The following is a 26,862-nucleotide window of genomic DNA, read 5'->3' as shown; positions in this document are numbered from 1 at the left end:
TAGGAAGCATTGGAGTCGACATGACCAGCATCCCTGTGGAAAACAGTTTCAATACCTTGTAAAGTACATACCCCAAAGAACTGCAGCTGTTAAGGGCAAAAAGGGGGATGCAACTCAATTAGGAAGGTGTTCCTAATGTTCTCTACATTGTCTAAAGCTGCCTCATACAGCCCAGGTGGAAGAGAATATTCTATAGAATTAATTTGTGTGAAGAGCATTAAGTTGCATCAAAGGAATACTTCCTCCCATCTGTCGCCAACATGGTACTGTTCAATTAAAACATTTTTTTTTGAAGAGTTAGACTACACATTCGTCAACCAACTATTCACAACATATCAATTATTGCGTTGTTATAAATTAAGATCCAATAAGTGCTCTCTAATGTGAGCTATGAGATTTAGTTATGGGCAAAACAGTAATGATTTGGTCCATTGCTGGTTAAACATTTCCTGACAAGGCCAAAGTAACATGCCAAGTGGCTCCATCTGCTGGTATACTATGATTAGTGCAGTTACTCAGCTAGTAGAAACATCACCAGGCCTTTCAAATGTTGAAAACAGTTTACTACAAGACAAAACAAATTTGCAGAGCATTAAAAAAAAATTGTAAAATGCATCAAATGCTGCACATTTAAAAACATGATAAAAAAAATGTATGACTTCAAATGAAATCTTTGAAAGTAAAAGGAGTGGTGTGACAAAATAAAAGTGAACAGGTATTTATTCAGGACACACACAAAAAAAAAAAAAAAAATCTAATGACATGAAACATGTACAACCCTGTTACACGTGTCCAGAATAGGGATGTTTCTCAACGGAAGGATGTCTAAGTTTGTCATTTACAAAAAAACGGTTGTTTCTATGACTACAGTGGGTAGACAACTCAGAATTCACTAAAAAAAGAAATCACTGCAAGAGGGGGAACAAATCAAGTATGAGTAAATCTAGAGAACAGCTGACGAATAGGACTCTGTCCATCAACTCAACAATATATAGGCTACACCAAATGAACTGGGATATTTCCCTCTTATGGGACTACATGACCTTCCGCTTTGTCACCACATATGTGGATGTGATATGGGAAACTAGGTCTAAGGGGTCAAATCTTTCTACAACTCCTTTAAAATCAACTTAACGATAGCAAGTGGAACAAATACACTTAACATATAATCCAAAGTACTGACATGATCTTAAAATGTTAGACTAAAGCAACAAGCGTCCCATGAAATAACACTGTCTGCCTTGTTCCAGTCTCCCACACAGCCCACTGACAAGAGCACTTTGGCTGAGACATTTAGCCACAGGGTGGCGTACCTTGATCGAATCAATGCTGGTTTTGTTTCACATTACTGCAGCGCACGTGGATTGTCCAACCTCTCATCATAAGAATGGTTACAGTTCAGCATTACTGTGATAATGTTGTGTATATACTCAACAATCAAATGGTCATTCACATTTGCAAATAACAATGGCTTGAAACACCGGGCACAACTTTTGAAGTGACCCTTCTGTTCATCTGTAGCCTAACGTAGCAGGCATACATTTTTTTCCTTAAACTAGAGGCCCAACATACTGGTCTTAACCAGAGGAAGAAACTGTCAGGGGGAGGTTTTCTGCACTGTTCAACCAATCCAATAAATGTGGAGGTGGAGTTAAGATTGAGTGTCACCAGTCAGATCACAGGACCTTTCCCTGAAAACTGATACAGCCGATTGTTAGGGCACTCAGCAGAGGCTAGTTCATCTGTAATATTTTCTTACTTGTGCTTGATGTGAGGACACTGATTAACAGGTAATCAAAATAATCCAATTCCAAGTTAGGAATAAGCAGCTACTCAAATATATTCATGATCTTAGCAATGGAATCAGAGCTACATTGTTAGTTGACAGGGTAAAGCTACAGAAAAGAACACATTGGGACAAAAGAGCTAAAATATTAACATGACGATGATTAAAACAAAAACGTACAATCCAGCCACACTACTAGCAAATTTGAGAGACAAACCATGGAAGGAGTTTTACATAAAGGGGCCATATTTACCTTAGAACATCAAAGTTACACTAAAACTACTGAAGAAAAATTGTAGACGAAACAGATGTTTTTCTACCAAGGTGGCCTAGTAGGGGAAGGAAAAAAAAAAAAAAAAATACAATAAAAAAAGATTCGGATAATAAAATTATATTGTTTCTACTGCATAACTAACTTTAAGACTTGCAAGGCTGTCGGCTTCTCAGTGGCAAACATGTCCGTTGCCCACATTCAACGTTTCCACAGATTGTCTGATCGAGGATCAGTTGCCCTGTTAGATCAATGACTATATGGACCAGGTGGCCCAGATACTGGATCAGCAGTCAGACACTGAATACAGGTCCCTGGACCATGCTTTGATAGACTGCCCATTTTAACGTCTCAGTGAAGACGACTACCTTCAAGTCACCCTAATATGGCTTCCTGTACCTAGACAGGGTACCGCAGAATCTACAGTCTTCCTGACACAATTATATCCCGTAAAAAAAAATACTGCACAAAAAGTACAAAGTGAGAGAATAAAGCATGAAGTTGAAAAAAAGAAAGAAAAAACACAAGCCCTTCCCAGTAGCGAGCGCACCCGTTTCACCACATCCAAAACCCCAGTCTTCCTGCATCCTTCTCAGTTTCTATGTAAAATGGCTAGGTTGAACTGTTTGTTATTCAGGGATATTAGCCTGTACATTGGGGCATGGAGGGAGGTATCATGAGAAAGTGGGCAGTGTTCTCCATCGTTGGTTTGTGTGGTTTTTGTTATGTCATTACCAATGGGGTGGGGGGGGTTGTCAGTCGGTACCAAATCCCTCCCCAATCCTCTATTTTGCCCTAAACCTTCAATGTTTGCATATCAATATGGTGGAATATTTACCACCACTGGTTATACCTATGCAGACTATTCAAACAAGTTAACATCAAAGGGTTAAGGCCAAGGGGGAGGAATAGGGTGTGATTTGGTGCTGGCTATACGAGTCTCCAGGTTGTCCCTGCAGAGTCGGGGGTAAGAGGTCAGTGACCGTTCCCGTGGCAAGACATCCCGCTCACATGCTTACAGCACCCTTCTCTTTCTTGTCCCCATCTTCGTGCCAGGTGAGGCGCTCCTCATAGAAGGCTATGACAATCTGCGGGCACTTATGATTGGCCTCCTTGGCTAGCACCAGATCTGCCTCGTCAGAGTCCTTCCTGTAGAGTAAGGAAATAATAAATATAACATCCTTATTTACAAGCCTGCTGCCATGGTGATTAAAACCCAAGATTGGGTAGTATACTGCTTAGTTGACAACTCAATTTGTCACAAACTCAATCAGGACAACCAGAAAGTTATTAGATCTAAACTATTATCTTCAAGACAGTAGAGCAACCACTACAGTTAAGCAGTTTCTTGTCACCAGTTTGAAAACAAATTCTTATGGTGTTGTAATCTAACAAAAGAACATAAGGTCAACAATGCTTAAGTACTCAACACTCACCACTTCATGAGGAACATGAGATCACCACAGGAGTCTGTGGCTCCAATAATCTTCTCCGGTACCAGACCCCTCTCAAAGCCTCTCGCAATCAGGACATCATCCTGGAGAAAAGACCAGTAATACCTTTATGTTGTACATTACAAGTGAAACTTTGGCACCGCTGGAGGGGCTGGGTAAGCACATAAACTGAGTGAACAGTTTAATTTCACAAAGCCTTTGTCATTCCAGTGAAAGTTGATCAAGAGGGTGTTGCTTACCATTTCACTTTAAAATGAGCTCTTCAGTTGGTTAGACATTTGCTAATGAAAAGTTCACCAGGAAGATCAAGCTGCTGTTCTAGCCTACAATAACAACACTGCAGCACCACTGAAGAGGTTCTTAAGTGTCAGCTCACCTATCAGTAGGCCCCTTTCAGTAAATGAGGATTGGTTTCGTAGACTTGCACCTGGCAGTCAATTCACCTAGATCTTGTCTAGTGTAAACAACCTAGCCTGGTATATAAACCAATTTTGGGGTAAAAAGGTTTATCTACACCAATTAATGAGGTAGGTTACGCACCTCTTTTTTCCGCTTGGGCTTGTTGCTGCTCCCCTCCTCATCATCATCATCATCAGAGTTCCTCCTCTTGCTGCTGCCTTCCTTGCTACGGCCTGATGATCCCGCACTGGACTTGGATCCTCCAGTGCTGGGGGTTGCACCACTACTACTGCTAGGCTTCTTGTAGGTCTTCATGAACCCAGCAATGAGCTCGGGGCAGCCAAGATTCTTCTCTGGCTCCCATGTGTTGTGCTTTCTGCAAAGAACCATGCATTGTAAAAGCAAGCTTGACATTTGACAGGAGGTATACACACTAGTGTCCCAACAGTTGTAAAAAATTGAGTGAACTAAAAAAAAAAAAAATGACTAAAGCATGTTGAAAATTGCCTTATTTTTAATAAAGATCTGAGAACTAACAAGCACCAAAATAAAGACAATCAGGGAAAATCAAAAAAATTGTGCATTCAGGAGTATTTTTGTCATGGCATGGGGTCTCTTGATTGTCATATTGGTGTCACTCAGCATAAGCCATGGCAAAATGTGTAGGTAGAATTGCAGTAAATTAACTTTTTTTTAAAACTACATTGTCTCTGCAGCCATAAGGAGGGCCTCAAATGTTCGGTCGGCAGCTGCGCTAATGGCCACAAAGCCCACTACCTAAGCCACATTATGGAAGGAAGAGGGGGAAAAAAACTGCATTGGTCATTTTACGTGTCCAAAGAATGTTTACCCTCCATGTGTAGGAGTCGGAGAGTTGAACATTAGACACAGTAGCTGACTAAACTCAACTGTGACGTAAGTGTCTGATTAACTCCACCAACAAGTTAAACAGACCAGGCTTTGAGGAATTCAGCTAATACCTTGATTTGCCCAAGGTCAATTAAAAAAATGTATTATGAAACGTTTATCGTGTACTGATGTTTGTCTTCTGTAGTTGCATGCCTTTGATGGCTGAAATACACAATTTTTCAATAAATGTTCATCAAATACAACCACTGACTGCTCATTGCTGTTGCTCATTTTCATAATGCTACGAAAATGTGCATGTGTCAATTTAATTTCAACAACGGTCAGTGTTTGTATTTGATTACATATTATTAAAAAGTATGGCTTTCAGCAACAAAGGCGTGCAACTACAGAGGACAAACGTTGGTACATGGTAAGCATTTCATAATTAAAAATTGTTGGAAGTATTGACCTTGGGTGAATCGATGTAGTGTGGGCTGAATTCCACAGAGCCTTGTCTCTGCTCAACTCTGTTGAAACATACTGGAAGGGATGACAAATAAAACAAAAATATGGATGGCGAAAGGTAGAAATGAGCTAGCTACAGGAAGCATATTCATATTTAAAACATGTCAAAGTAACATTGCATCACAATCACATGAGGAACATACTTACTCTGAATAGCCTTTCCACTTCAGGAAGAATTCAACTCGGCCCTTCACCGTCCTTCTGTCCAGCACCTTCTCCACAATAAATTCTTCCTCTTCTGAAGATGAGCCTGAGGCACCATCATCATTTTCACGAGTCTTCTTTCCCATGGCTAGCTAGGTTACAGTACCTCAAGTGAGTTAAGTAGCACGTCCCAACTTTAGAGAACCTAGCAAACGTCGAAAGAAGTTTAGAAATGTGTGCAATAAAGTTACACATTGGTCTGCTGTCCATAGCTAACTACGCACACTATGAAGTAATCAAAATTATAAAGCCGATAAACTAGTCAACTTGTCGAGGGTCATCTAGGTTAAACCCTGGCTTAAATGAATTATTTATCAACCATGTCCCGGCGGCTGATTGTCCGTTTAAAAGGAATCACTTGAATTATAAAGTACGCTAGGCTAACGTTTACTCAGTCAGCCAATACGGCTAAATTAGCCGGCATGCGTATATTTGACTTATTTGATACAATTTCCTCTAAATAGGGGTAAAATAACTAGTTAGTTAACCAATTGAGCTTTTAATTCATTGCAGTTTGTTAGTAAACGATGCACAGGGGCACACAAATCTAAATAGTCGAAAGCGTATAGCTACATAAACGTTAGCTAACATGTTTGTCCCAACCAGGTAGCGAACTGTTCACTACCAACGTAGCTAGATAATGTTAGCTAACGAAGCAATTTCGCAAACGTTATCCTCAAGACTTAACTATTTTTTTTAATTAGCTAAGAAATAGCTTCATGTTTTTACTCACTTTTGTAATTCGGATGAATTTATTGGAAACCCAAATTGCTTTCTTCCACCACACGGTTAGCTTCAGCAGTTGGCTGGATGCTTTTTCTGGGCTTTTTGTTCCCCCTCCCCACACGACTTGCTTGCGCGCCAAAAGCACAATAGCAGAGCGTGCACGCCCACGAAACCGTCGGCGTCAAACCAAATAACTGTGATTTAATAAGTAAATGTTGTGGCTAGCGATGTCCACTAAAGAAATCTGCAGACATTTCAGTATCATTTGGCAAGCTTGATCAAATACTACATTACGTTTATTGATACAGACTTGCCAGAACATAACATTTAATTCAGTTGAAGTGACGTAATTTTAACGTACGCATTAAAAACATATTAAACTTAAACTCACGCCCACCCCCGGCTGGTGTCGTTTTATTATTGGATATTGCTGATAACTGACTGTGAAGTACCCAATCGGAGTAGCAGCGGAAGAGGGAAAAATATAATTCAGCGGGAACAGCTAACCAATTGCTGAATCCAAGAGGCGTATCCGTCCCTATTTATTATACTGTTTTCTGTCCAGGCACGGTCGTCTCGCTGTCGCAGAATTTCTGTCCTCGAATAAGGAACAAGGGATCGGAAACTACCAGCAACAATGTCGAAGGAGGTAAGTTTTTCTAAGCAATACCTTCCTGCAATTTTGTGATATATACGTTTAGTGTTTAATATAACGTGCACGTTGACCAATCTATTCAAAATGGCTTTCCCTTCACGAGCGTCTTTGGCAGCTATAATCGTGGGGATGCCGCCATCTTAGCTACAGGCCTCATGGCGTTGATTGTTCTTGCGTTTTATTTAGCCGTTTGAAACGGACGTTAAATGTATCCTTTGTAGTTTACACTACGGTTTTACTATAATATGAATCGATCGTTTGTTCACATTTCCCGGTTTTTAAAAAATCGCTTTGTTTGGTTTACGCTTGCCAAATGTACAATATGGCGCAGGAGTCGACCCCCACCGCCCGTGGTCAAGGCCTTTATTTGGCTACACCCTGCCGACGGCATCAAATATGTTATTGTTTGATCTCCACCACTTGTTTCGGGTAACTTCAGGAATATGTCCAAATGGTTGGCCTAGTTCGCTACAATGTAGCGCTCGCTCTCATTTGCATCTGCTTCTTTCGTTCTAAATGCATTCTCCCTTTATGTCCAGGCCCCACGTGAACCCGAGCAGCTCCGCAAGCTGTTCATCGGAGGTCTGAGCTTCGAAACCACGGATGAGAGTTTGCGAGCACACTTCGAACAATGGGGATCTCTTACAGATTGTGTGGTGAGTATTTATTTATTTATGTACACATTTCAAACCTTTATACCTAGTTGGCTGCAGTATTACGGAATGGGTTTCCATTGTCTGTCAAGGTGCAATTGGATAACTTATATTGAACATCGGTGTAGGTTTTTAATATTTTTGCAATACACTCAATCGACAGGTAATGAGAGATCCAGCCAACAAGCGCTCCAGGGGGTTTGGGTTTGTCACCTATGCTGGTGTGAATGAGGTTGACGCTGCCATGGAAGCACGTCCCCACAAGGTTGACGGTAGGCTCGTAGAGCCGAAGAGGGCAGTGTCCAGAGAGGACTCCAGCCGACCAGGTGCTCACGTCACAGTGAAAAAAATATTTGTTGGGGGTATCAAGGAAGACACAGAAGACTCCCACCTGCGAGACTACTTTGAGCAATTTGGCAAGATTGAAGTAATTGACATTATGACTGACCGCAACAGTGGCAAGAAGAGGGGCTTCGCCTTTGTCACGTTTGATGACCATGATGCAGTGGACAGGATTGTTAGTAAGTAGTGGTCTGAATGTCTTTCTTTAGAATAAAAATCACTGGCATTTGTCTTGTGCTGTAATTAAGGCAATTTTCTATCCCCAGTTCAGAAGTACCACACACTGAATGGTCACAATTGTGAAGTGAGGAAAGCGTTGTCCAGACAGGAGATGCAGACTACAGGAATGGGTATGAGGGGTGGTAAGTCCATGACTTCTTCATGGCAAGTGGTTTAATCTTGAATTATTTCTGAGGTTGGTCTGGTACTAATGGTTTATCATTTCTTCCCAGGCCGTGGTGGTGGTGGCGGCGGCAACTATGGCAGAGGTGGGGGATACGGAGGTAATGACTTTGGCTGTGATGATGGATACTTCAGTGGCCGGGGTATGTGGTGGTCCTGAACCACTCAATATGTCTGCTTGAACCTGTGTACTTAACCACTTGTGATTGTTTCAATATACTTTAGGTGACGCTGACTCGTCTGTTTCAGGAGGCAGAGGGGGTGGATATGGAGGTGGAGATGGTGGTTACAACAATGGTTATGGGGGAGGAGATGGTAAGACTTGGTTGTTTGACAAACACTACTATTATTCCTGGGTATGTATGTAAACTTCACGTTGTGACATCAGGAAGAGCTATAACATGAGACACACAGCAACAGACTGGTCCATTTACATTTTAGTAATTTATCAGATGCTCTTATCCACAGCGACTTACAGTAAAGTGGATACACTTCTCTTACACCTCCCCCCCGCGAAATCAACCCACGGGGTTCATGTATATCTATAGTGTGTGCGCTTGTTGCTGGCAGTGTATTTAGACTAGAACCTTCCTTTCTATAGGTGGCTATGGAGGAGGGCCCGGTGGTTATGGTGGTGGTAACCGTGGCTACGGTGGAGGACAAGGAGGTTATGGCGGAGGACAGGGTGGTGGCTACGGTGGCGGAAATGGTTATAACGACTACAACAATGGCAATGGCAACGGTGGAAACTTTGGCGGCGGTAAGTCCATGGCCTCACCACAAGAGGCAGCACCAGTTGCTGGTAAGTGGATGGCTTCATAAGCTGTGATCAAATTCTCACACTACATTCTGTTTGGTTAAAGTATTGATCTACTACCTATATTTCCCTTCTAAATGGCATGTAGGAGGCATAAAATGTTACCATATTAAACCTGAGATTTCACATACAAAACCTTAGATGCGTAGGCAGGTAGCCTAGCGGTTAAGAGCGTTGGGCCAGAAACCGAAATGGCCTACTAAATAAGAAGTAGTATGAGAACTCGGTCATAGCTGACTTGATGAAAGTGATGCATGGAATACTCTATCCGAGCTGTACACAAATGATTGGTTATATCCTTGATCCTGTGTAAAATGGCCAGGCGACTCTTCACTAAGTAATGTGACTTTTTAAATGTGTGCAGGTAACTCCGGCGGTGGTGGTGGCGGCAATGGTGGCGGCAACGGCTACAATGACTTTGGCAGCTACAACAATCAGGCTTCCAACTACGGCCCGATGAAGGGTAACAACTTTGGTGGTAGCAGTGGTGGTGGTGGCGGCAGCGGCGGTGGCAGTGGCGGAGGTAGCGGCGGTGGCAGGAACAGTGGCCCATATGGTGGTAGGTGGCGCATATCAGGCTATCAACTACTCAGCCAGTGCTAAGCAACCAGTTAACACGTGTTGGTTTGGCACTTCGTCAGAGAATCTAGATTAGTATGTAATTGTAACATTTAGTTTGTCAAAGCATTTGACTAAATTAACACCTTAATTTGTACTTTGAGTTGACTGAGGCTCTGATTCCACTGTTGACCTTTCCTATGTTTATTGCATTTCAGGTGGTTATGGAGGTAGCTCAGGTGGGGGTGGCGGCGGTGGCGGATATGGCGGGGGCTCCGGTGGACGCAGATTCTAAATGTTCAGAAGGTACGTTTTTAAATGTGACTGTTTGAAACCATAACGTGTGTAGATGAGACTTACGCATATTGTAGGATTTGTTAAATATGTAGCGTTCTGAAACTAGGGGATCCATTCTTTTACACTTTGATACATAGAATCCTTGTAGTTGTGTTTTTAGCTGTTGATCCAAGTGTTAAGAATGCTGGATCTCATGTCGTAGGTTCTGGTCATTCCAACAGTCAGTGCACAGTTTAACTTTATGTTGTTCCATATTGTTCAACAGGACTCAGTACTTAGGAGAGGAGAGCGAGACAAGTGACAGGGCAGCTGCAGGTTTACAACCTAGATCTGCTCAGCCAAACAGATGTGGCAGGTTACATCTGCTACAAGAAGAGATGTGTACAATAGAAATCATGGCGGGGCTTCATACATTTTTCTGTGTTGTCAAACAGGATTATTTGATGTTTCTGGAAAGCAAGCATTCCAATGAGGTTTTATGTAGTTTTTCTTTGAGCCGTTTTTATTTTTGTGTAACTGCAACCAATCAAGTTGAAATAAACCACCTTTCAGTTTTTTTTAAACTGTCGTTCAGTCTTGTTAGTGTCTTTTAGGGGATTGAGGGGGAGGGTGTTTTCTGGTTTGGGTGTTTAATGCATTAGCACAAATACAGATCCACACGACTGACGGATTAGGTCAGTGACTCTTGAAGAAATGTACCACTTCTCAATGGAGACTTGCCTGGCCCTATGTTTTATTCCTTTCTTGCGTGGGACGTCCTTAGCCTCTTCCAATGCACATACTACAGAATGTAGAAAATAACATGTATCCATCACATCAAAGGAAGGTTTGACAAAGTGATACCATAGCATTGAAGTCATTGCTGAACACTGTCACAATGGATTAAGTATGGTAGTATAATACTCAGTCAACAGTTCATGATCTCTTTGAGAACTGCACCGGAGATTTTGAGTTGGCTGGCTAGATCACTCGCCTGTCATACAGCACACCTGCCAGCAAAGGCTAGCTTACATGATGCAGTCTTGAGGCTAGCCAGCCATGGAAGCCAGCTGAGCTGAGGGCGAGTCATAGTAAACAGCCCATCGCCTGACAGGAGCAGTGTGAAGCAGGGGAGAGTGAGTAGCAAGAAGGCATGAGACTAGCAGGCAGCTGCTACCAAATGGCTTAAATGCTGTCTGTGGGTAAGGAGACTTTTCCAACTACTGTTAGTTTAAATAACATGTTCTGTAGTTAGTACGCGCAAACTCTTGTAGTTAATGTAGACTTGAATAGTATAGCATTCATGACCATGTACAGTTTATTTGGATGTGCAGAGATGTTTTATTACAAATCGCTGCCCCCTGTTCATCTGGTAATACAAGGGGCATTGACCTTTGGCACAAATCGTAAAGATATGCTGCAATCCTTGTAATGCATGCTTATGTTGGCAGTCAAACTATGAAATGGTAAGACTTAACGCCTTTCAATGTTATATCGTCTCAGTCTCCTTTTCTTCTGATACTTCCTAGGAAACTGACTCTGCTCTGAAGGGCTGCAACTGAAAGCATGATGAAGTTGAACACAGTAACATTGCACAAGGTAAGTGACTAACCGCTTGATAACGGTTGGAAATATTCATATTTTTTTTGTTTCTCGTATTGTGGGAGAATATCTGAAGCCTCGTCTCTAAGGCTGTCGTGATTTTTGTCTTCTGTTTTAGGGTGCCTGGAGAAATGCAATGGGTTTTTTACTGCAAAGACTGCTGTGCAGTATTTAACTTTTTTTTTTTTACCACATTGGTTTATCAATAAAATATTTTTACATATCTTCTATTTTGGTCCTTTCATTTGCTTAATACTATGATTAAACGGCCACATAGATGGTTAACAAATTTCATCCTCTAATACAATTCATGCAGGGACATAATAGAATTTTCCCAAATATGTCTTGATTGAATGAAGAGGCACTTTCAGGAAGTTAACACACCACTTGAATTTTTCCACCTTGTGTTACAGCCTGAACTTTCATCGAATAAATTGCAACTTCATCACAGTCCTACACCAATACCCCATGTCAGTGGAATTGTTTTTAGATATGTATACATATTTAAAGCTGTCGACCACTTATGGGGAGTAACTATTTTGCTTAGGTAGTTGCATGGACTCTGTGCAATAAGTGTTTAATATGATTTTTGCATGGTGCCTCATCTCTGTACACCCACACATACAATTATCTGAGGTTGAGCAGTGCATTTCAAACGCCAAGACCAGGGAGTTATTGAATGTCCCTCTGCACATGGTGACATTAATTACACTACAAAGATACAGGTGTCCTTCAAAACGCTGTTGCTGGAGATGGTGGCCAATGGTGACTTTAAAACCATTTAATGGGAGAACACTGAGGCTGGATCAACATTGATACTCTACAATGTTAACCTAAATGAGTGAAAAGGAAGCCTGTACAGAACAAAAATATTCCTGACATGCATCCGGTTGGCAAGAAGATATTACCTATGCCCTGAATACAAAGTGTTATGTTTGGGGCAAATTCAACACATCACTAAGTACGGTGGTTGTGGCTGCATCATGTTATGGGTGTGCTTGTCATCTGCAAGGACAAGGGAGAATGTTTGTTTTTAGTTAAATGGAATTGAGCACAGGTGAAAAACTGGTTCAGTCTGCTTTCCATCAGACCCTAAGAGGCAAATTCACCTTTCAGCAGGACAATAACCTAAAACGCAACCAAATATACACTGGAAGTTGCTTACCAAGACTACATTGAATGTGAGTGGCCTAGTTTTGACTTAATCTATTGTGACTGGAATGGCTGTCTAGCAATTATCAATGTGAGCACTTGGATTTTGTACAATCCAGGTGTGCAAAGCTTAGATGTACCCAGAAAGACTCACCGCTGTCAAAGGTGACACTAACCTATTGACTCGGGTGTAAATACTTGCGTAAAATTTGAAATCATTTTTCGATAAATATGGAATATGTCAAGGGGTATAAATACTTTATGAAGGCACTTCTTACAACATTGAATAAAATGTATCCAGAACAAGCATAGCCATGACTGTACTTGTAACTATTGACTCGATTGTACATATGAGCACAGTATCCTAAACTAACTTGTAGCTGCCATACACTTTCAACATTAACATGCATGTTGGTTTCATGATCTGAAATAAGATGCAAAGATTATTTCTCATTTTGTGCACATTTGTTTATCCCTGTTAGTGAGCATTACTCTTTGCCAAGATAATCCTTCCAACTCAGGTGTGGCATATCAAGAAGCTGATTAAACGGCATGATCATTACACAGGTGCACCTGCTGGGGACAATAGCCACTAAAGTGTGCAGTTTGGAACCACAACACAATGCCACCGACGTCTCAAGTTTTGAAGGAGAGTGCAATTGGCATGCTGAATGCAGGAATGTCCACCATGCTAATTTCTCTACCATAAGCTGCCTCCAAGGTCGTTTTGGAGAATTTGGCAGTACGCCCAACCTGCCTCACAACCGCAGACAACGTGTGGGCGAGTGGTTTGCTGATGTCAACAGTGCACCATAGTGGGGTTATGGTATGGGCAGGCATAAGCTACAGACAATGAACACAATTGCGTTTTATAGATGGCAGTTTGAATGCACAGTGATACCATGTTGAGATCCTGAGACCCATTTTTTTTTTTTGGTATTTGTGACTAACAGATGCATATCTCTATTCCCAGTCATGTGAAATCCATAGATTAGGGCCTAATTGATTTATTTCAATTAACTTATATGAACTTTAACTCAGTGAAACTCTGAAATTGTTGCATTTTATATTTTTGTTCAGTATACTTAATGGCTCTTACTGTACTGTATCAACATTTCATAATGGTGTATAAAAAGTGAGGCAGTATACAATAGCTGTCCAATAGATTTCATTTTTACATTATTCCCCATCCAACACGTCAGTACGTGGCACCAGGTATACGTTCCCATCAGGGGTCTGCTGTAGAGAGTAGTCCTCTATAGAGTAGGGATGTCCATCCTGATCCCGGAGCTGAGAGAACACTTCCGCATACAAGTCTGTGAGGCGGTGTTTAACAATAGCCAGGTTGTGTTGGAACTCCATTCTCTCTCTGGCCAGGTGATCCCTCTGGGCCTGCAGTTGACCCAGCTCTCCCTCCAGGTAAACTATATTCTCCAGCTTCCTCTTCCTGCAGTTCTGAGCTGCCACCTTGTTCTTCCCCCGCCGGCGGATGTCTCTGACGAGGGCGAGCTGGGCGTCTGTGAGCGTGTACTTGGTCAGGAGCTCGTTGAAGTCGTCCACGGGTAGGTTGATGATCTTCTCCAGAGGGAAAGGGATCTTGAGGGCGTGAGCTCTGCGTTCGTCCCGGCTCAAAGGGACAGAAGGAGGGTTGCCTCTGGGTTTTACATAAAACGCCTGAGAAGAGCTCCCTATGCTGACAGAGCTGTTAAGGTGCAAGTCATTCAATGCACTCGGTAAACCCTGTTGACGTTTCATTGACATGGGAGGCAGGAAGTGAGGCTGCGGTTGCATTTGGGATGGTTGTGTTACAGGGAAGTAAGAGGGGTGTGGCCCTGAGTAGGTGTAGGACTGGGTAGGATGCTGCTGATAATCCAAGGAGTAAAGGAGGCTACCTCTCCTCCCTTGCTCACCCATACTCTCCATCCCCCTGTGACTATAGTTCAGACCAACCTCTGTGCTTGAACAAGCAGGTACGCCAGTCATGACATCATCCGGTGAGGCCAGCGGTGGGCTAGACCCCAACGATAGGCCCGAGTCAGACTCCAGATCATCCACAGTGCATGGTTGGTGTTTGCCCTGCCTGTGATCAGTCCCTAGCATGTGTCGACTCGGACCCTGAGAGAGGCCGGCATTGTCTTTTCCAACAGACCCCTCACCACCGACACTCGTCAGACTCATATGTTCTAGGAAGTTCATCTGCGGTGGTGGTAGAGGGTTCAGAACTCTGGGATTCAGCTGGGCTCCAGAATGAGTTCCAGAATGTCTGTACAGTGCCTCAGTTAATTCACTGGTAGCCTGATGCTGGCAGGCTGGCATTACTTCAGAGTAGGTTCCCTCATATGCAACATCACGGTTTGTCTCACCACAACAGGGGAGAGGCTGTGTATGAGAGTGAGACTGAACCATGCTATAACTTCCCAGAGATATAGGTGGCTCTGTGGGATGGTACTGAATAGTTTCATATGGGCCATCATGGGGGACCTCAAACTCCTAAAATGAAAAACAAAGTAAGAATCATTAGTTAATGCTGTTATCATGACAGCTTTATCATTACTATGTTACTTTATGTATAAAACAAAACAATTCTACACATTTATCACTGAGGTTTAAATTGCTATGTGTATTTGTGAACATGTGAAATACCATTTCATAGGAGAATGAATAAATAATCTATGGGGAATGAGTGTGAGAAATGAAACTTTAAAGCAGTGTGGGGGGGGGGGCAGGCTTGAAAAGGAAGTGAGGGGTCAGGCTATCTTACCTGCTGCCCGTAGCACACAGTTCACCCCCACCTTGGTATACACCCATAGCACACAGTTCACCCCCACCTTGGTATACACCCATAGCACACAGTTCACCCCCACCTTGGTATACACCCATAGCTCACAGTTCACCCCCACCTTGGTATACACCCATAGCTCACAGTTCACCCCCACCTTGGTATACACCCATAGCTCACAGTTCACCCCCACCTTGGTATACACACATAGCACACAGTTCACCCCCACCTTGGTATACACACATAGCACACAGTTCACCCCCACCTTGGTATACACACATAGCTCACAGTTCACCCCCACCTTGGTATACACACATAGCTCACAGTTCACCCCCACCTTGGTATACACCCATAGCTCACAGTTCACCCCCACCTTGGTATACACACATAGCTCACAGTTCACCCCCCACCTTGGTATACACCCATAGCTCACAGTTCACCCCCACCTTGGTATACACCCATAGCTCACAGTTCACCCCCACCTTGGTATACACACATAGCTCACAGTTCACCCCCACCTTGGTATACACCCATAGCTCACAGTTCACCCCCACCTTGGTATACACCCATAGCTCACAGTTCACCCCCACCTTGGTATACACCCATAGCTCACAGTTCACCCCCACCTTGGTATACACCCATAGCTCATGCTGCCCATGCAAGTCTCTCTTAGGTGTGTTATCAAGTTTCATGTGAAAACAGGTGGTCATTGTGCTATGCAAGGGGCTGCTTGCGATGTACAGTGCTGTGCTTGCCCCCACTCCCTGTCTCTTTATCCTGCCATAACTCAATTGGCCCATTGTCGAGTGTGTGTTACTTTTTAAGTGGGAATACTCAGCATTTCCTTAGATTAGATGTGTATACATAAACTTGACACTACTGTGGTTGGTTTGCAAGATTGTGTCATTTTCTCTTTTCTGTCTGTCTGTTTGTGGTTGCCTAATTCACTGCCATGGGAGTGTTTTGCTAAGAGAGGCCAACAGTATGAAATTGCATCTCACACAGTAAAGGATATCATTAAAAACAATAGCTATAGTTTTCCATATCACTATGGCTACATGACCAGCTGATGTAGGCAGAAGAGAGAGGCTTTCAATCAAACTCAAATCACATTTCAGCTATATGGTTACATAATTATCAGGCTATTGAATACTCATCCTCCTACCTGAAGCTCTGTGATGGCCATCAGTTCCTGCCAGGCCAGGTCCATCTCTGGGTCGTGGGGTGCTCCACGTGACCGGGCTCCAGGGGCATAGGTGGGCATCGACACCCCCCCACACAGCCTGCCCGGATTCGCCAAGCCCTGGAGAATGAATTGGTAAATGCTGTAAATCTTAGATATCTTTGAGTTATGGCATTTTTATGCTTTATTTTACAACCCTATTTTGACGGTATTTACACTTACAACATGAAAAATGTAATGATAGATACTTTCTGGTACTTGCTTCGTCAAATAGTTGAATACAATTGGTCACAATCATATGTAGGTATGCGTGTTTTAATGAATAAAACATAACCCTTTTTCACAGGAAAGAATCCGATGGCCAGCAAATACACAACCACCACACAACGTTGTCTCAATGGTCTATTTCATTACATGATGTCACCCACCTCACTTTGTCTCCTCTGTGGGAGTATGTAGTTGGCTGCTGCACACATTCAGGACAGGCTGTGGTTGCAGGGAACCCTCCGGGAACAGACGGACAGAAACCACGATTATTATCAGCTTTTTTCATTTTTATTTCGCCATCAGAATACACTGATTACATGCTGAACTCCTCTCTATTGATTCAACACGTGGATGCTAACGCACAAAGGAAAAACACTATAGAAGTCTCACCTCATCTAAGAAAAACACTACATGTTACAATCCTTGAAGAGAACCTGGTGTATTCATCACCTCCGTAAACTGAACACGCACCTCATTTCATACTGCAGAAAGATGCACATACCATAAAGGTAGACCCACTAGAGATGGCTACATGTACTAGATGAGTGTTTGGGTGATGTTCTGTGTTGAACTGTTTAGGACATGCGACAACCAGGCACACAGAGTTCCGTTGGGCTGGATCCCTCCTATCAGCTGAGCTGTGGTGCTACTAGGCCAGTCACTGATAAGACAATCTGCTGGGAGACAGCACAGCGCTCCCTCTGCAGCAGAGGCTGGGGCCTATGCAGTCAGGCCTATGCTTCTTAGTGTAAATTGAAAGTCAGTGAGGGTTTTATAACCTTTATAAATGGTTTAACCTTTAAAATGCTTTATAAGATTTAACGTATTTTATCCCTGTTTAGACTCTTTGGATCAGTAATGAGGATAGTGGACATTGGGACATTCCCATTAATAAGTGCTCATTTGAGAGTAGCAGACAGTACACTGTCCTGGTTTTTATCGTCATTGTACCACACATGAATTTCATATTTAGTTTTATGTATTGTAGTTGGCACTATAGATACTGACTAAGATACTTTGGATGATGAGCGATCATAGTCTAACTTTTGAACAATGGACATGCAAAAACTAAGTTATGCATCGTCCAGCATTTACTGGCATTCCTCACTGGCTTTGTTTGGAACTCAACATCATTCAAGCAACTTATTTATACTCAGGAACAGAGCAGGAATCCTCTGCAACAGCACAATGATGACCATTCCATCTTCCATTACCACAATTGTTTATTTACTTTAGTTTTTTTTTTTTATTCTCATCTCCCCGGCAACACAAAATATTTTCAAGCAATCTGTATATGCCAAGTTTTCCTGATTTAAAGATCTTAGTGATAAAGTATATCATTTACAACATAGGATACATTGCTGCTTCAGAGGAGAAAATGTGATTCATTACTTTGGCTCACACATTCGCATGTCACTCTCACACAGCTAGGAGGTGATGGCGCTCACCTGAACACTATTGCGAAGATGTGACATTATCCCACAAAATACCCAGTCGCCTAATTCATCAAACCACTACATGGTCATCCATCTTTGTATTTTTACTCTGTGATCTGTAGCTACAGGTTCCCATGCATAGCATAAACAACATAGATGGGCTTGTAACTCATATCCTGCCATAACCACTGTTATGTTTGTGGTGAAGGCTGTTTCCTCTAGTACTGAGGGGACAGATAAAGTCGCCTGGCCTGGCTATGAACCACGTCTTACAGATCTTACATCAGGTGTAGCATTAACACAAAAAGCAGCTCAGAGTGAGAAGGTGGTGGACTATACATGAATATCACAGTCCTACTACTCAGCATACATTTTTTACTCACATTACTAGGCGCAAGGGCAACAATGCTAACCCAGGTAGAGTACTGTGGACAAGATACAAGGATGCAATGTGTAGTTCTGAAGAGTAATCTCTTAGAAATGGTCAGTAGGTAACCATGACACTAATTCCTGAAGAGGACAAATAAGGCTTGAAGAGTAACAGTGAATAGGTCATTTACTAACTGGAGATAACTTATTTTAGCCATTCATTTATCTGGCCTAAATACTTTCTACTCAATATATAGGCTACTAAGATGACAGTTTGATTATAAATATATGCTTGTTCTTCATCTTGGGCATTTGCATAATGTTTTTAATATATGCTTGTGACAATTTTTGAATTTAGTGGCAATTGATTGTCAGTTGTATGTTGTCAAGGGGATTATGTTTGTTGAATAACCAGCTATCAATTGCTTCTAATATTTTTGAGAACCTGTTTTGCACAGTGATGACAAGGTAATAATGAATGTATGAAAAAGGAAAAACAGGGTATATTTATAACATGAAAGAAGTAGCATTATCTGGCAATGAAAAAAAGCTGGAGAAAGAACATACCTGAGCAACATGTCTCTGAGTCTTCAACACGTGTTCGGGAGACAAAACTCTTCAGAATGACACAGTAGAAACATAATAATCCTGGTGAGATGAATAAAATGACTTTATATTCACTTTTGTGAGGACGACGGTGAACGTGTCCACTTTTAACCGACCATTATAGGGAGTGCATGTGCTTTCACTCTTTCTATCTCTCGCTCTCTCTCTCGCTCACTCTCTCTCTTTCTGTGTTTCTCTCTCTGCCAATCTCTAGCTCTCTGCTCTGCTACATAGACAGTCCCCAGCATAAAAGGGGTGTCTCTGCCTCCGATGTAAGCAACTTTCCTGTAAAGCAACCACACCACCGTTTTTAGCATGCTTCTATCATTAATAAAACACTTGCACTCTGACAAAAAAATCCCCTTTTCCCCACAAGAGAAAACTACAGACCAAGGACACGACATAACCCCAAACAACCCCTTGTTACCTTTTAAAACAAAGGCAAATTAGTCTTAGCTAGGATGAATAGATGTTTCATCTACATGTTGTCTACATTCTTTGACTAATTAACCATTATTACTCATAGACATGACACAACATGATGCACAAATCCTTATACAAATCTAGCTGATCGCGAGTCAGCGAGTCCGCTTCGTACAAAATGCCTATAAGAAAGCTTCCCTCAGAAGTCCTCTGAAAGGAGAGGTTTGTGGAGTGTGATCTGGAGCACCTGGAGTTAAACCACCCTGGTATTGATTGCTGTTAGAGAGGGCCCTGTGCAAGTGGGGGACGGGGGTGAGTTGCAGACAGGCTGGATTGAGACTTAGTTTAGTAGGGATGGAATGTACACCTCCACCAGGTAAGAAAGGCTACATTGTTCTTATATCTGGCAGAGCAACCACTGAGGGAGAGAGAGGAGCAAGGGGAGAATGGAGAGGAGCGTGACTTACAAAACTCTCCCCACCACTGCCCCAATCTAACACATTCTGTATGCATAAAGACAAGCCTAACCTGTCTAATGAGTAACACTAGCACTGTAGACATTTTACTAGACTTATCTATACACATCTAGGAATTGGTCATTGGTAATAAGCCAATTTAAGTCTTGTGAATTATTTGATGAGCTTGGTGGAGTAGTTTTACTTCTGTGCAGTAATGTACATATAGCAGTCGTCCAAAGGGCTGCTGTGGTATTCTCATGTTCCAAATCTGGATGCATAGTAACGACATGCAACATTAATGTTTTTCCAAAAAAACTACATGAAAGGGGAATTCTACAAAATCGATTTATACAGGTGGGGTTCATATTTCCAAAACGTTGAATAAAGAAACAAGAAACCAGTCATATTTGTAAATCACAAGGAACATACACTGAGTGTACAAAATATTATGAACACCTGCTCTTTCCATGACATAGACTGCAGGTGAATCCAGGTGAAAGCTATGATCCCTTATTGATGTCACTTGTTAAATCCACTTCAATCAGTGTAGATGAAGGGGAGGAGACAAGTTAAAGAAGGATGTTTAAGGCTTGAGACAATTGAGACATGGATTGTGTATGTGTGCCATTCAGAGGGTGAATAGGCAAGACAAAAGATTGAAGTGCCTTTGAACGAGGGTATGGAAGTAGGTGCCAGGCGCAATGGTTTGAATATGTTAAGAACTGCAACACTGCTGGGTTTTTCACACTCAACAGTTTCCCATGTGTATCAAGAATGGGACACCACCCAAAGGACATCCAGCAACATTGACACAACTGTGGGAAGCACTGATGTCAACATGGCCTTGTGGAATGCTTTCGACGCCATGTAGAGTCCATGCCCCAACGAAGTGAGGCTGTTCTGAGGGCAACTCAAAATTATGAAGGTGTTCCTAATGTTTTGTACACTCAGTGTACTTCTAATAGTACACATAAAAGAACATGGCAGAAGTTTTAAAAAGTCATATTATAAAGTAAGATCCCAGCTCCAAGCCACAGATTATGATGATGTTTTGTGTCATTGTTCTAAAAAAATTGAACAAGTAGGTGGCTGACAGAGTCAAGAGAGGTGGGTGTCTACCAGGAATCAGAGAGAGAAGGGACTTCCCAACTTCTCAGCTTCCTAGCACCCAGCCCCCTACTCACCCACCTCCTAAGGATGCCAAAGACTAGGCTGTTATTACCCAGACCACAATGGTTTTCACCCTAATTGCAGTTCCTCTCTCAACGCCCCCTCTATGTGGTGGTGTTTGTTTGCAGCAATTGGTCTTTGACATCTTGGGTAAGTACTTTTCAATTTGTTCTGCTTTAAAGTGTCTCTTGATTTTGGTAAGATTTCTTGTCCATTCCCATGATTTGTATAACATCTCTGAGTATAATCGCCCAAACTCACTATTTATTTATTCCTTTGTCCCTGTCCCCTTGGCCCCCCGAGACACGGCCTGTTCACCCCGCTATCATCCAGAAGGCGAGGTCAGTACAGGTGCATCAAAGCTGGGACAGAGACTGAAAAACAGATTATATCTCAAGGCCATCAGACTGTTAAATAGTCACCACTAGCCAGCCTCCACGCAGTAGCCTGCCCAGAACTTAGCCACTGTCACTAGTCGGCTACCGCCCGGTTACACAACCATGCACCTTAAAGGCTGCTGCCATATGTACATGGTCATAGAACACTGGTCACTTTAATAGTGTATACATACTGTTTAACTGACTTCATATTTATATACTGTATTTTAGTCAAGGCCAACCTATTCAACTATTGCTGTACATATACTATTCTTCAGATATACTACATATTCTATCCATATACTGTCCATAATGTCTATACATCCCATCACATACATAAATACTGTACATATATACACTACCGTTCAAAAGTTTGGGGTCACTTAGAAATGTCCTTGTTTTTGAAAGAAAAGCACATTTTTGTCCATTAAAATAACATCAAATTGATCAGAAATACAGTGTAGACATTGTTAATGTTGTAAATGACTATTGTAGCTGGAAATGGCAGATTTTTAGTGGAATATCTACATAGGCGTACAGCAGCCCATTATCAGCAACCATCACTCCTGTGTTCCAATGGCATGTTGTGTTAGCTAATCCAAGTTTATAATTTAAAAGGCTAATTGATCATTAGAAAACCCTTTTGCAATTATGTTAGTACAGCTGAAAACTGTCATGCTGATTAAGGAAGCAATAAAACTGGCCTTCTTTAGATGAGTTGAGTATCTGGAGCATCAGCATTTGTGGGTTCGATTACAGGTTCAAAATGGCCAGTAACAAAGAACTTTCTTCTGAAATTTGTCAGTCTATTCTTGTTCTGAGAAATGAAGGCTATTCCATGCGAGAAATTGCCAAGAAACTGAAGATCTCGTACTACTCCCTTCACAGAACAGTGCAAACTGGCTCTAACCCGATTAGAAAGAGGAGTGGGAGGCCCCGGTGCACAACTGAGCAAGAGTACAAGTACATTAAAGTGTCTAGTTTGAGAAACAGACGCCTCACAAGTCCTCAACTGGCAGCTTCATTAAATAGTACCCTTCTCATTCAAGGGTTTTTCTTTATTTTTACTATTTTCTACATTGTAGAATAATAGTGAAGACATCAAAACCATGAAATAACACATATGGAATCATAACCAAAAAGTGTTAAACAAATCAAAATATATTTTATATTTGAGATTCTTCAAAGTAGCCACCCTTTGCCTTGATGACAGCTTTGCACACTCTTGGCATTCTCTCAACCAGCTTCATGAGGTAGTCACCTGAAATGCATTTCAATTAACACGTGTGCCTTTTTAAAAGTTAATTTGTGGAATTTCTTTCCTTCTTAATGCGTTTGAGCCAATCAGTTGTGTTGTGACAAGGTAGGAGGGGTATTTGGTAAAAGACCAAGTCCATATTATGGCAAGAACAGTTCAAATAAGCAAAGAGAAACAACTGTCCATCATTACTTCAAGACATGAATTTCAGTCAATGCGGAAAATTCTAAGAACTTTGAAAGTTTCTTCAAGTGCAGTCGCAAAAACCATCAAGAGCTATGATGAAATTGGCTCTCATGAGGACCGCCACAGGAAAAGAAGACCCAGAGTTACCTCTGCTGCAGAGGATAAGTTCATTAGAGTTAACTGCACCTCAGATTGCAGCCCAAATAAATGCTTCACAGAGTTCAAGTAACAGACACATCTCAACATCAACTGTTCAGAGGAGACTGTGTGAATCAGGCCTTCATGGTCGAATTGCTGCAAAGAAACCACTACTAAAGGACACCAATAAGAAGAGGAGGTGCATGTTCTACTCATTCTACTCCATGATTAATAATGTGTTTTTCCCTTCTTCCTCTAAATAGGTATTTGTTTTATTATTGTCACCATTGTGTCATTAGAGAGGAAGAGGTGCGGTATTGGAGGTCATGCTTTAACAATCCAAAAACATGCTGTATATGATTCGAGTGGAAAAAATACCTCAGCACTGAACAACATGAGAATGTTGTTTCTCCTGGTTGTGGTCTGAAGAAGGGGAAAAATGAGCCAGTAGCTGCTTGGAAAAGAGAGGAAAAGAGACATGACATGGAAAGTAGAAATAGTACTAGTAGTAGTACTTTATTGATACCATGGAGGGGAATGTCATGCATCACCACAAGTATATCAGCAATACATCATGTTCAGAGACAGGACATGGGCCAATAGCAATGATGATACTATTCAACATAAACCCCAGCCCAATTCCTAAGTAAATATCAATGTGTGTTCACATTGCATGGCAAATGCAAGTTAGTGGACAGTAAACATCGCCCAGCATTGTGCAACGGACGGTGCAAGGCAGGGAGGTTGGAGGGACAATGCGATAGCATGGGCTGCTCCCCTCTCCCCATCTCATGCTTAAAACCACAGCAGTTAGCAGCTCCCTTCATAAGCACCCAACGCTGCTTTTATCAGCACCGAGCAGAGCTTCCGCCACCCAGCATCCTCCCTTCCCTCCTCTGTCTCCCCTCTCTCACTCTGTTTCTGCATCCATGAATGGATGCAGACACACACACACACAAACACAAACACTTCCAATTACTTCGCACCCCACTATGACCATACACATTCCTGTTGTACTTCCTGCTGATAAATAATGTAATCTCATTATTGTTTGAAGTACAAAGTCAATAGCTTTTCAAAATGTGAGGTTTGAAAAGGTGACGGTGTATTGTGAAATATCACAAGTAGCCTAATCTGTACATCTTATCATTGGTCATATTGAGACATTACCAATGAATGCAATGATACTGCAGGTTAATGTTCCTCATTTGTTGTTTGTCAGGGGTAATGATTGGTCAATGGCAAACATTTTACTCAACCGCAACAGACCGTCATCAGGTGTACTGTAATGATGACTGTAATAGAACTACCCGAGAAAGTGGATATTTCTTATACCAGTACATGCTTTTTGGAGATCCTGTTGTTTAATTTAGTCATCATATTGATTAAGGTGTTCATTTTAAGTGGCTTGAGTACTTTAGTAGGAGGCATAATGCAAAAGTGTTGCCTTTAGACTTTACACTGTCAACGTCTTACGGTTTTCCATCAGTTACATGAAAAGCTGTTCTCCTGTATCTCTCACTACAACAGAGTTTATTTGAAAAGCTAGTAGCTATGTTTATGGAGGCCCTCTCCCCTCTCTATGACCTGTCTTTCACATTCAATACTATTGAATTGAAAGGAAAACCCATTTGCCCATCTTGTATAGAGGTAAATCACAGATAGAACAACGAGACAGATATTTCACTGGATGTTTAATTGTGAAGCATCCACTTGGCGTTTCCACTCACTACAAAATATGGTAGTGAGAGGAAGCCCACTGGCAGGCAGTGGGAGAAGATGGAACTAGATGGATTTTAGCCGACATTCTGCAAATTTTCTCATCAATGAAACATTTGATCTCAATACAGTGTTCTGTTCCCAAAACTTAGAATTTGTTATGAACAGAGTTGACTAAAGTTTGTAGACTTTACCCTTTGCAAAGTTTTTTTTTAAATTGCGTTGTTTAGAAGGAGTGCAAAGGCAATCCTTCTAAAGGCACTCCCTGAGTTATTGAACACGTGCACTTCACATAGTAGGCGTTCCCTAACGGAAATATGCAGGTCATGCTAAAATGCGCCAATAGGATCTTGCTAGCTGGTGCTTGGCTCTGCCCCACTCCTTGCTTGTTCTACACACTATGACTAATTTGTTCCCATTGGAAACGACAGGCTGTGGTCTATCTTGATTTAGTTCTACAAATCTTTGGATAAATTATTAATACATTTTTTGATTAGGCATGTAAAGTAGCAACAGTCACTGTTGTCATGGTTATATTGAGAATAGTCTATACAGTAAAATCACAGGCAATTCAAGTACAAGATCAGAGGATTCGGTTAAAACCTAAATGTTCTTATACTTCTAAACTACAAACAATATGGCATGCCAACATTCCTCTAAGAAGCATCAACCTTTTAACTGAACAGTTCAAGGCTGCATATTGTGTTTCCTCTCAGACATCAAGGGTCATTTCGAAATCTTTAGTGGTAAAATTGTGAAAAACCATTGCAACATTGCAAAATGTGTCGGTTAACCACAGGACTGTTGCAAGTGTATTTTTTTGTAATCATATGCTATCATTTAATTCAGGCTATATAATCTATAATATGAATTTACATTTAAGTTTGGAAGCATACATTCTAGGACCTAAATAATAACTTTAATGGCAATGTGCCTTTCCCCAGAAAACAATATTACAATCACAATACTGCCTGCAATAACAGACATAATTGATGTCTTAACCAAAATAGAGGTTGACACGTAAACACTGATGTCATGCTGAATGGATTGGGAATAAAAAAGGGAAAATCCCATCAGCATCAACATCCATGGGTTTCCAGATTGATACTTCCCAGAAGAAACAACCAGGATAATTAGGTTGGTTTATTGTGGGAGGATCTTTAAAAAAAACGTTTCATACGACATGTCCGAATATACTCAGACACACATTGGAATCAAAGGGGAAATCAGAGGATCTATGGCCAGAGAGGAACACAGTTGGCCTACCTCCATTACCGTAGGCCTTTATATCATGGTTATATAAAAGTTACATAATGCTGCAATGTAAAATCTAATGTTTGCAGGGGTGTAGTTGAAGAACATGCCCTCAAAGAGCTTGTCCTTTGGTCAAAGAAATCTAACTGACTTGAGACTTTTATAATACCCCAATTGTGGCTATGTGGTATACCACCACCATTCTGCTTGCTGGAAATGTTACTACCTAACTGCACAGTCCCTCCCTGACTTTGTCTTGATTTGGTACAGTCAGCTCCTACAACCACAAACTTTGGCCCCTGAATCTGATACCTAAACACAATTAAAGCCTGCATAATTAATTATATGAGCAGGTAACCCAATTGTTTAATTTACAGTAACAGAAACATTACATTCAAAGTATATTCTCTCAAGTATTGCACCTAATTAGAATGACCTGGACCGGTGATTGACTTGATTGAAATAGGTGTCTGTACTCATTTTGGTTGCGGTACTGTTTATATTTAGGTGCAGGAGCTTCACAACGCTTTTTAGCTAATATTCTATGCGGTTACAGGAGCTCTAGCAG

General features: G+C 41.6%; 3 protein-coding genes across 8 annotated transcripts; 1 reads left to right on the top strand and 2 right to left on the bottom strand.

Annotated features, from left to right (window-relative positions):
- Positions 1-541: 541 nt before the first annotated feature.
- LOC106572586 (chromobox protein homolog 5) lies at positions 542-6,517 on the bottom strand. The gene is made up of 5 exons (XM_014146903.2): positions 6,222-6,517; positions 5,432-5,633; positions 4,052-4,286; positions 3,494-3,594; positions 542-3,206 (listed from the first exon to the last, which is right to left on the bottom strand). The coding sequence occupies exons 2-5, from the start codon at positions 5,572-5,574 to the stop codon at positions 3,065-3,067; spliced, it is 621 nt and encodes a 206-aa protein (XP_014002378.1). The 5' UTR covers positions 5,575-5,633; positions 6,222-6,517; the 3' UTR covers positions 542-3,064.
- A 99-nt stretch (positions 6,518-6,616) lies between these two features.
- On the top strand, positions 6,617-11,747 carry LOC106572585 (heterogeneous nuclear ribonucleoprotein A1). Of its 4 annotated transcripts, XR_006759298.1 has the most exons (11): positions 6,617-6,863; positions 7,409-7,525; positions 7,686-8,043; positions 8,131-8,226; positions 8,317-8,367; positions 8,492-8,581; positions 8,868-9,068; positions 9,448-9,642; positions 9,860-9,947; positions 11,447-11,516; positions 11,638-11,747. XR_006759298.1 is itself a non-coding variant. In XM_014146900.2 (10 exons), the coding sequence occupies exons 1-9, from the start codon at positions 6,852-6,854 to the stop codon at positions 9,934-9,936; spliced, it is 1,185 nt and encodes a 394-aa protein (XP_014002375.2). In that variant the 5' UTR covers positions 6,617-6,851; the 3' UTR covers positions 9,937-9,947; positions 10,204-10,501. The 4 variants fall into 4 exon arrangements, 3 of the variants coding, with proteins under 3 accessions (XP_014002375.2, XP_014002377.2, XP_014002374.2); XM_014146900.2 differs by lacking the exons at positions 11,447-11,516; positions 11,638-11,747 and adding an exon at positions 10,204-10,501 and having other exon boundaries at positions 8,131-8,214; XM_014146902.2 differs by lacking the exons at positions 11,447-11,516; positions 11,638-11,747 and adding an exon at positions 10,204-10,501 and having other exon boundaries at positions 8,868-9,026.
- Positions 11,748-12,912: 1,165 nt separating this feature from the next.
- On the bottom strand, positions 12,913-19,528 carry LOC106572584 (transcription factor NF-E2 45 kDa subunit). 3 transcript variants are annotated; one of them, XM_014146896.2, is made up of 4 exons: positions 19,273-19,528; positions 17,062-17,137; positions 16,616-16,753; positions 12,913-15,161 (listed from the first exon to the last, which is right to left on the bottom strand). In XM_014146896.2, the coding sequence occupies exons 2-4, from the start codon at positions 17,107-17,109 to the stop codon at positions 13,851-13,853; spliced, it is 1,497 nt and encodes a 498-aa protein (XP_014002371.2). In that variant the 5' UTR covers positions 17,110-17,137; positions 19,273-19,528; the 3' UTR covers positions 12,913-13,850. The 3 variants fall into 3 exon arrangements, with proteins under 3 accessions (XP_014002371.2, XP_014002373.2, XP_014002372.2); XM_014146898.2 differs by having other exon boundaries at positions 17,291-19,525; XM_014146897.2 differs by having other exon boundaries at positions 17,062-19,525.
- Between the last annotated feature and the right edge of the window lie 7,334 nt (positions 19,529-26,862).

Source organism: Salmo salar, chromosome ssa15, assembly GCF_905237065.1.
Source record: "Salmo salar chromosome ssa15, Ssal_v3.1, whole genome shotgun sequence".
NCBI classification, from domain to species: domain Eukaryota; kingdom Metazoa; phylum Chordata; class Actinopteri; order Salmoniformes; family Salmonidae; genus Salmo; species Salmo salar.
The sequence above is the reverse complement of the archived record's forward strand: the minus strand, read 5'-3'. Positions and strand labels throughout refer to the sequence as shown.

Coding starts and splice junctions, on each gene's coding strand:
- LOC106572586 (XM_014146903.2), bottom strand. CDS start 5,574: ATGGGAAAGAAGACTCGTGAAAATGATGATGGTGCCTCAGGCTCATCT. Junction 4,287..5,431: donor AAGTGGAAAGGCTATTCAGA/GTAAGTATGTTC, acceptor GGTTCTTTGCAG/AAAGCACAACACATGGGAGC. Junction 3,595..4,051: donor AGCCCAAGCGGAAAAAAGAG/GTGCGTAACCTA, acceptor TCTTTTCTCCAG/GATGATGTCCTGATTGCGAG.
- LOC106572585 (XM_014146899.2), top strand. Junction 8,368..8,491: donor CAGAGGTGGGGGATACGGAG/GTAATGACTTTG, acceptor AATATACTTTAG/GTGACGCTGACTCGTCTGTT. Junction 9,069..9,447: donor AGAGGCAGCACCAGTTGCTG/GTAAGTGGATGG, acceptor AAATGTGTGCAG/GTAACTCCGGCGGTGGTGGT.
- LOC106572584 (XM_014146896.2), bottom strand. CDS start 17,109: ATGTGTGCAGCAGCCAACTACATACTCCCACAGAGGAGACAAAGTGAG. Junction 16,754..17,061: donor CACAGAGGAGACAAAGTGAG/GTGGGTGACATC, acceptor TTCATTCTCCAG/GGCTTGGCGAATCCGGGCAG. Junction 15,162..16,615: donor TGGCCATCACAGAGCTTCAG/GTAGGAGGATGA, acceptor TTTTCATTTTAG/GAGTTTGAGGTCCCCCATGA.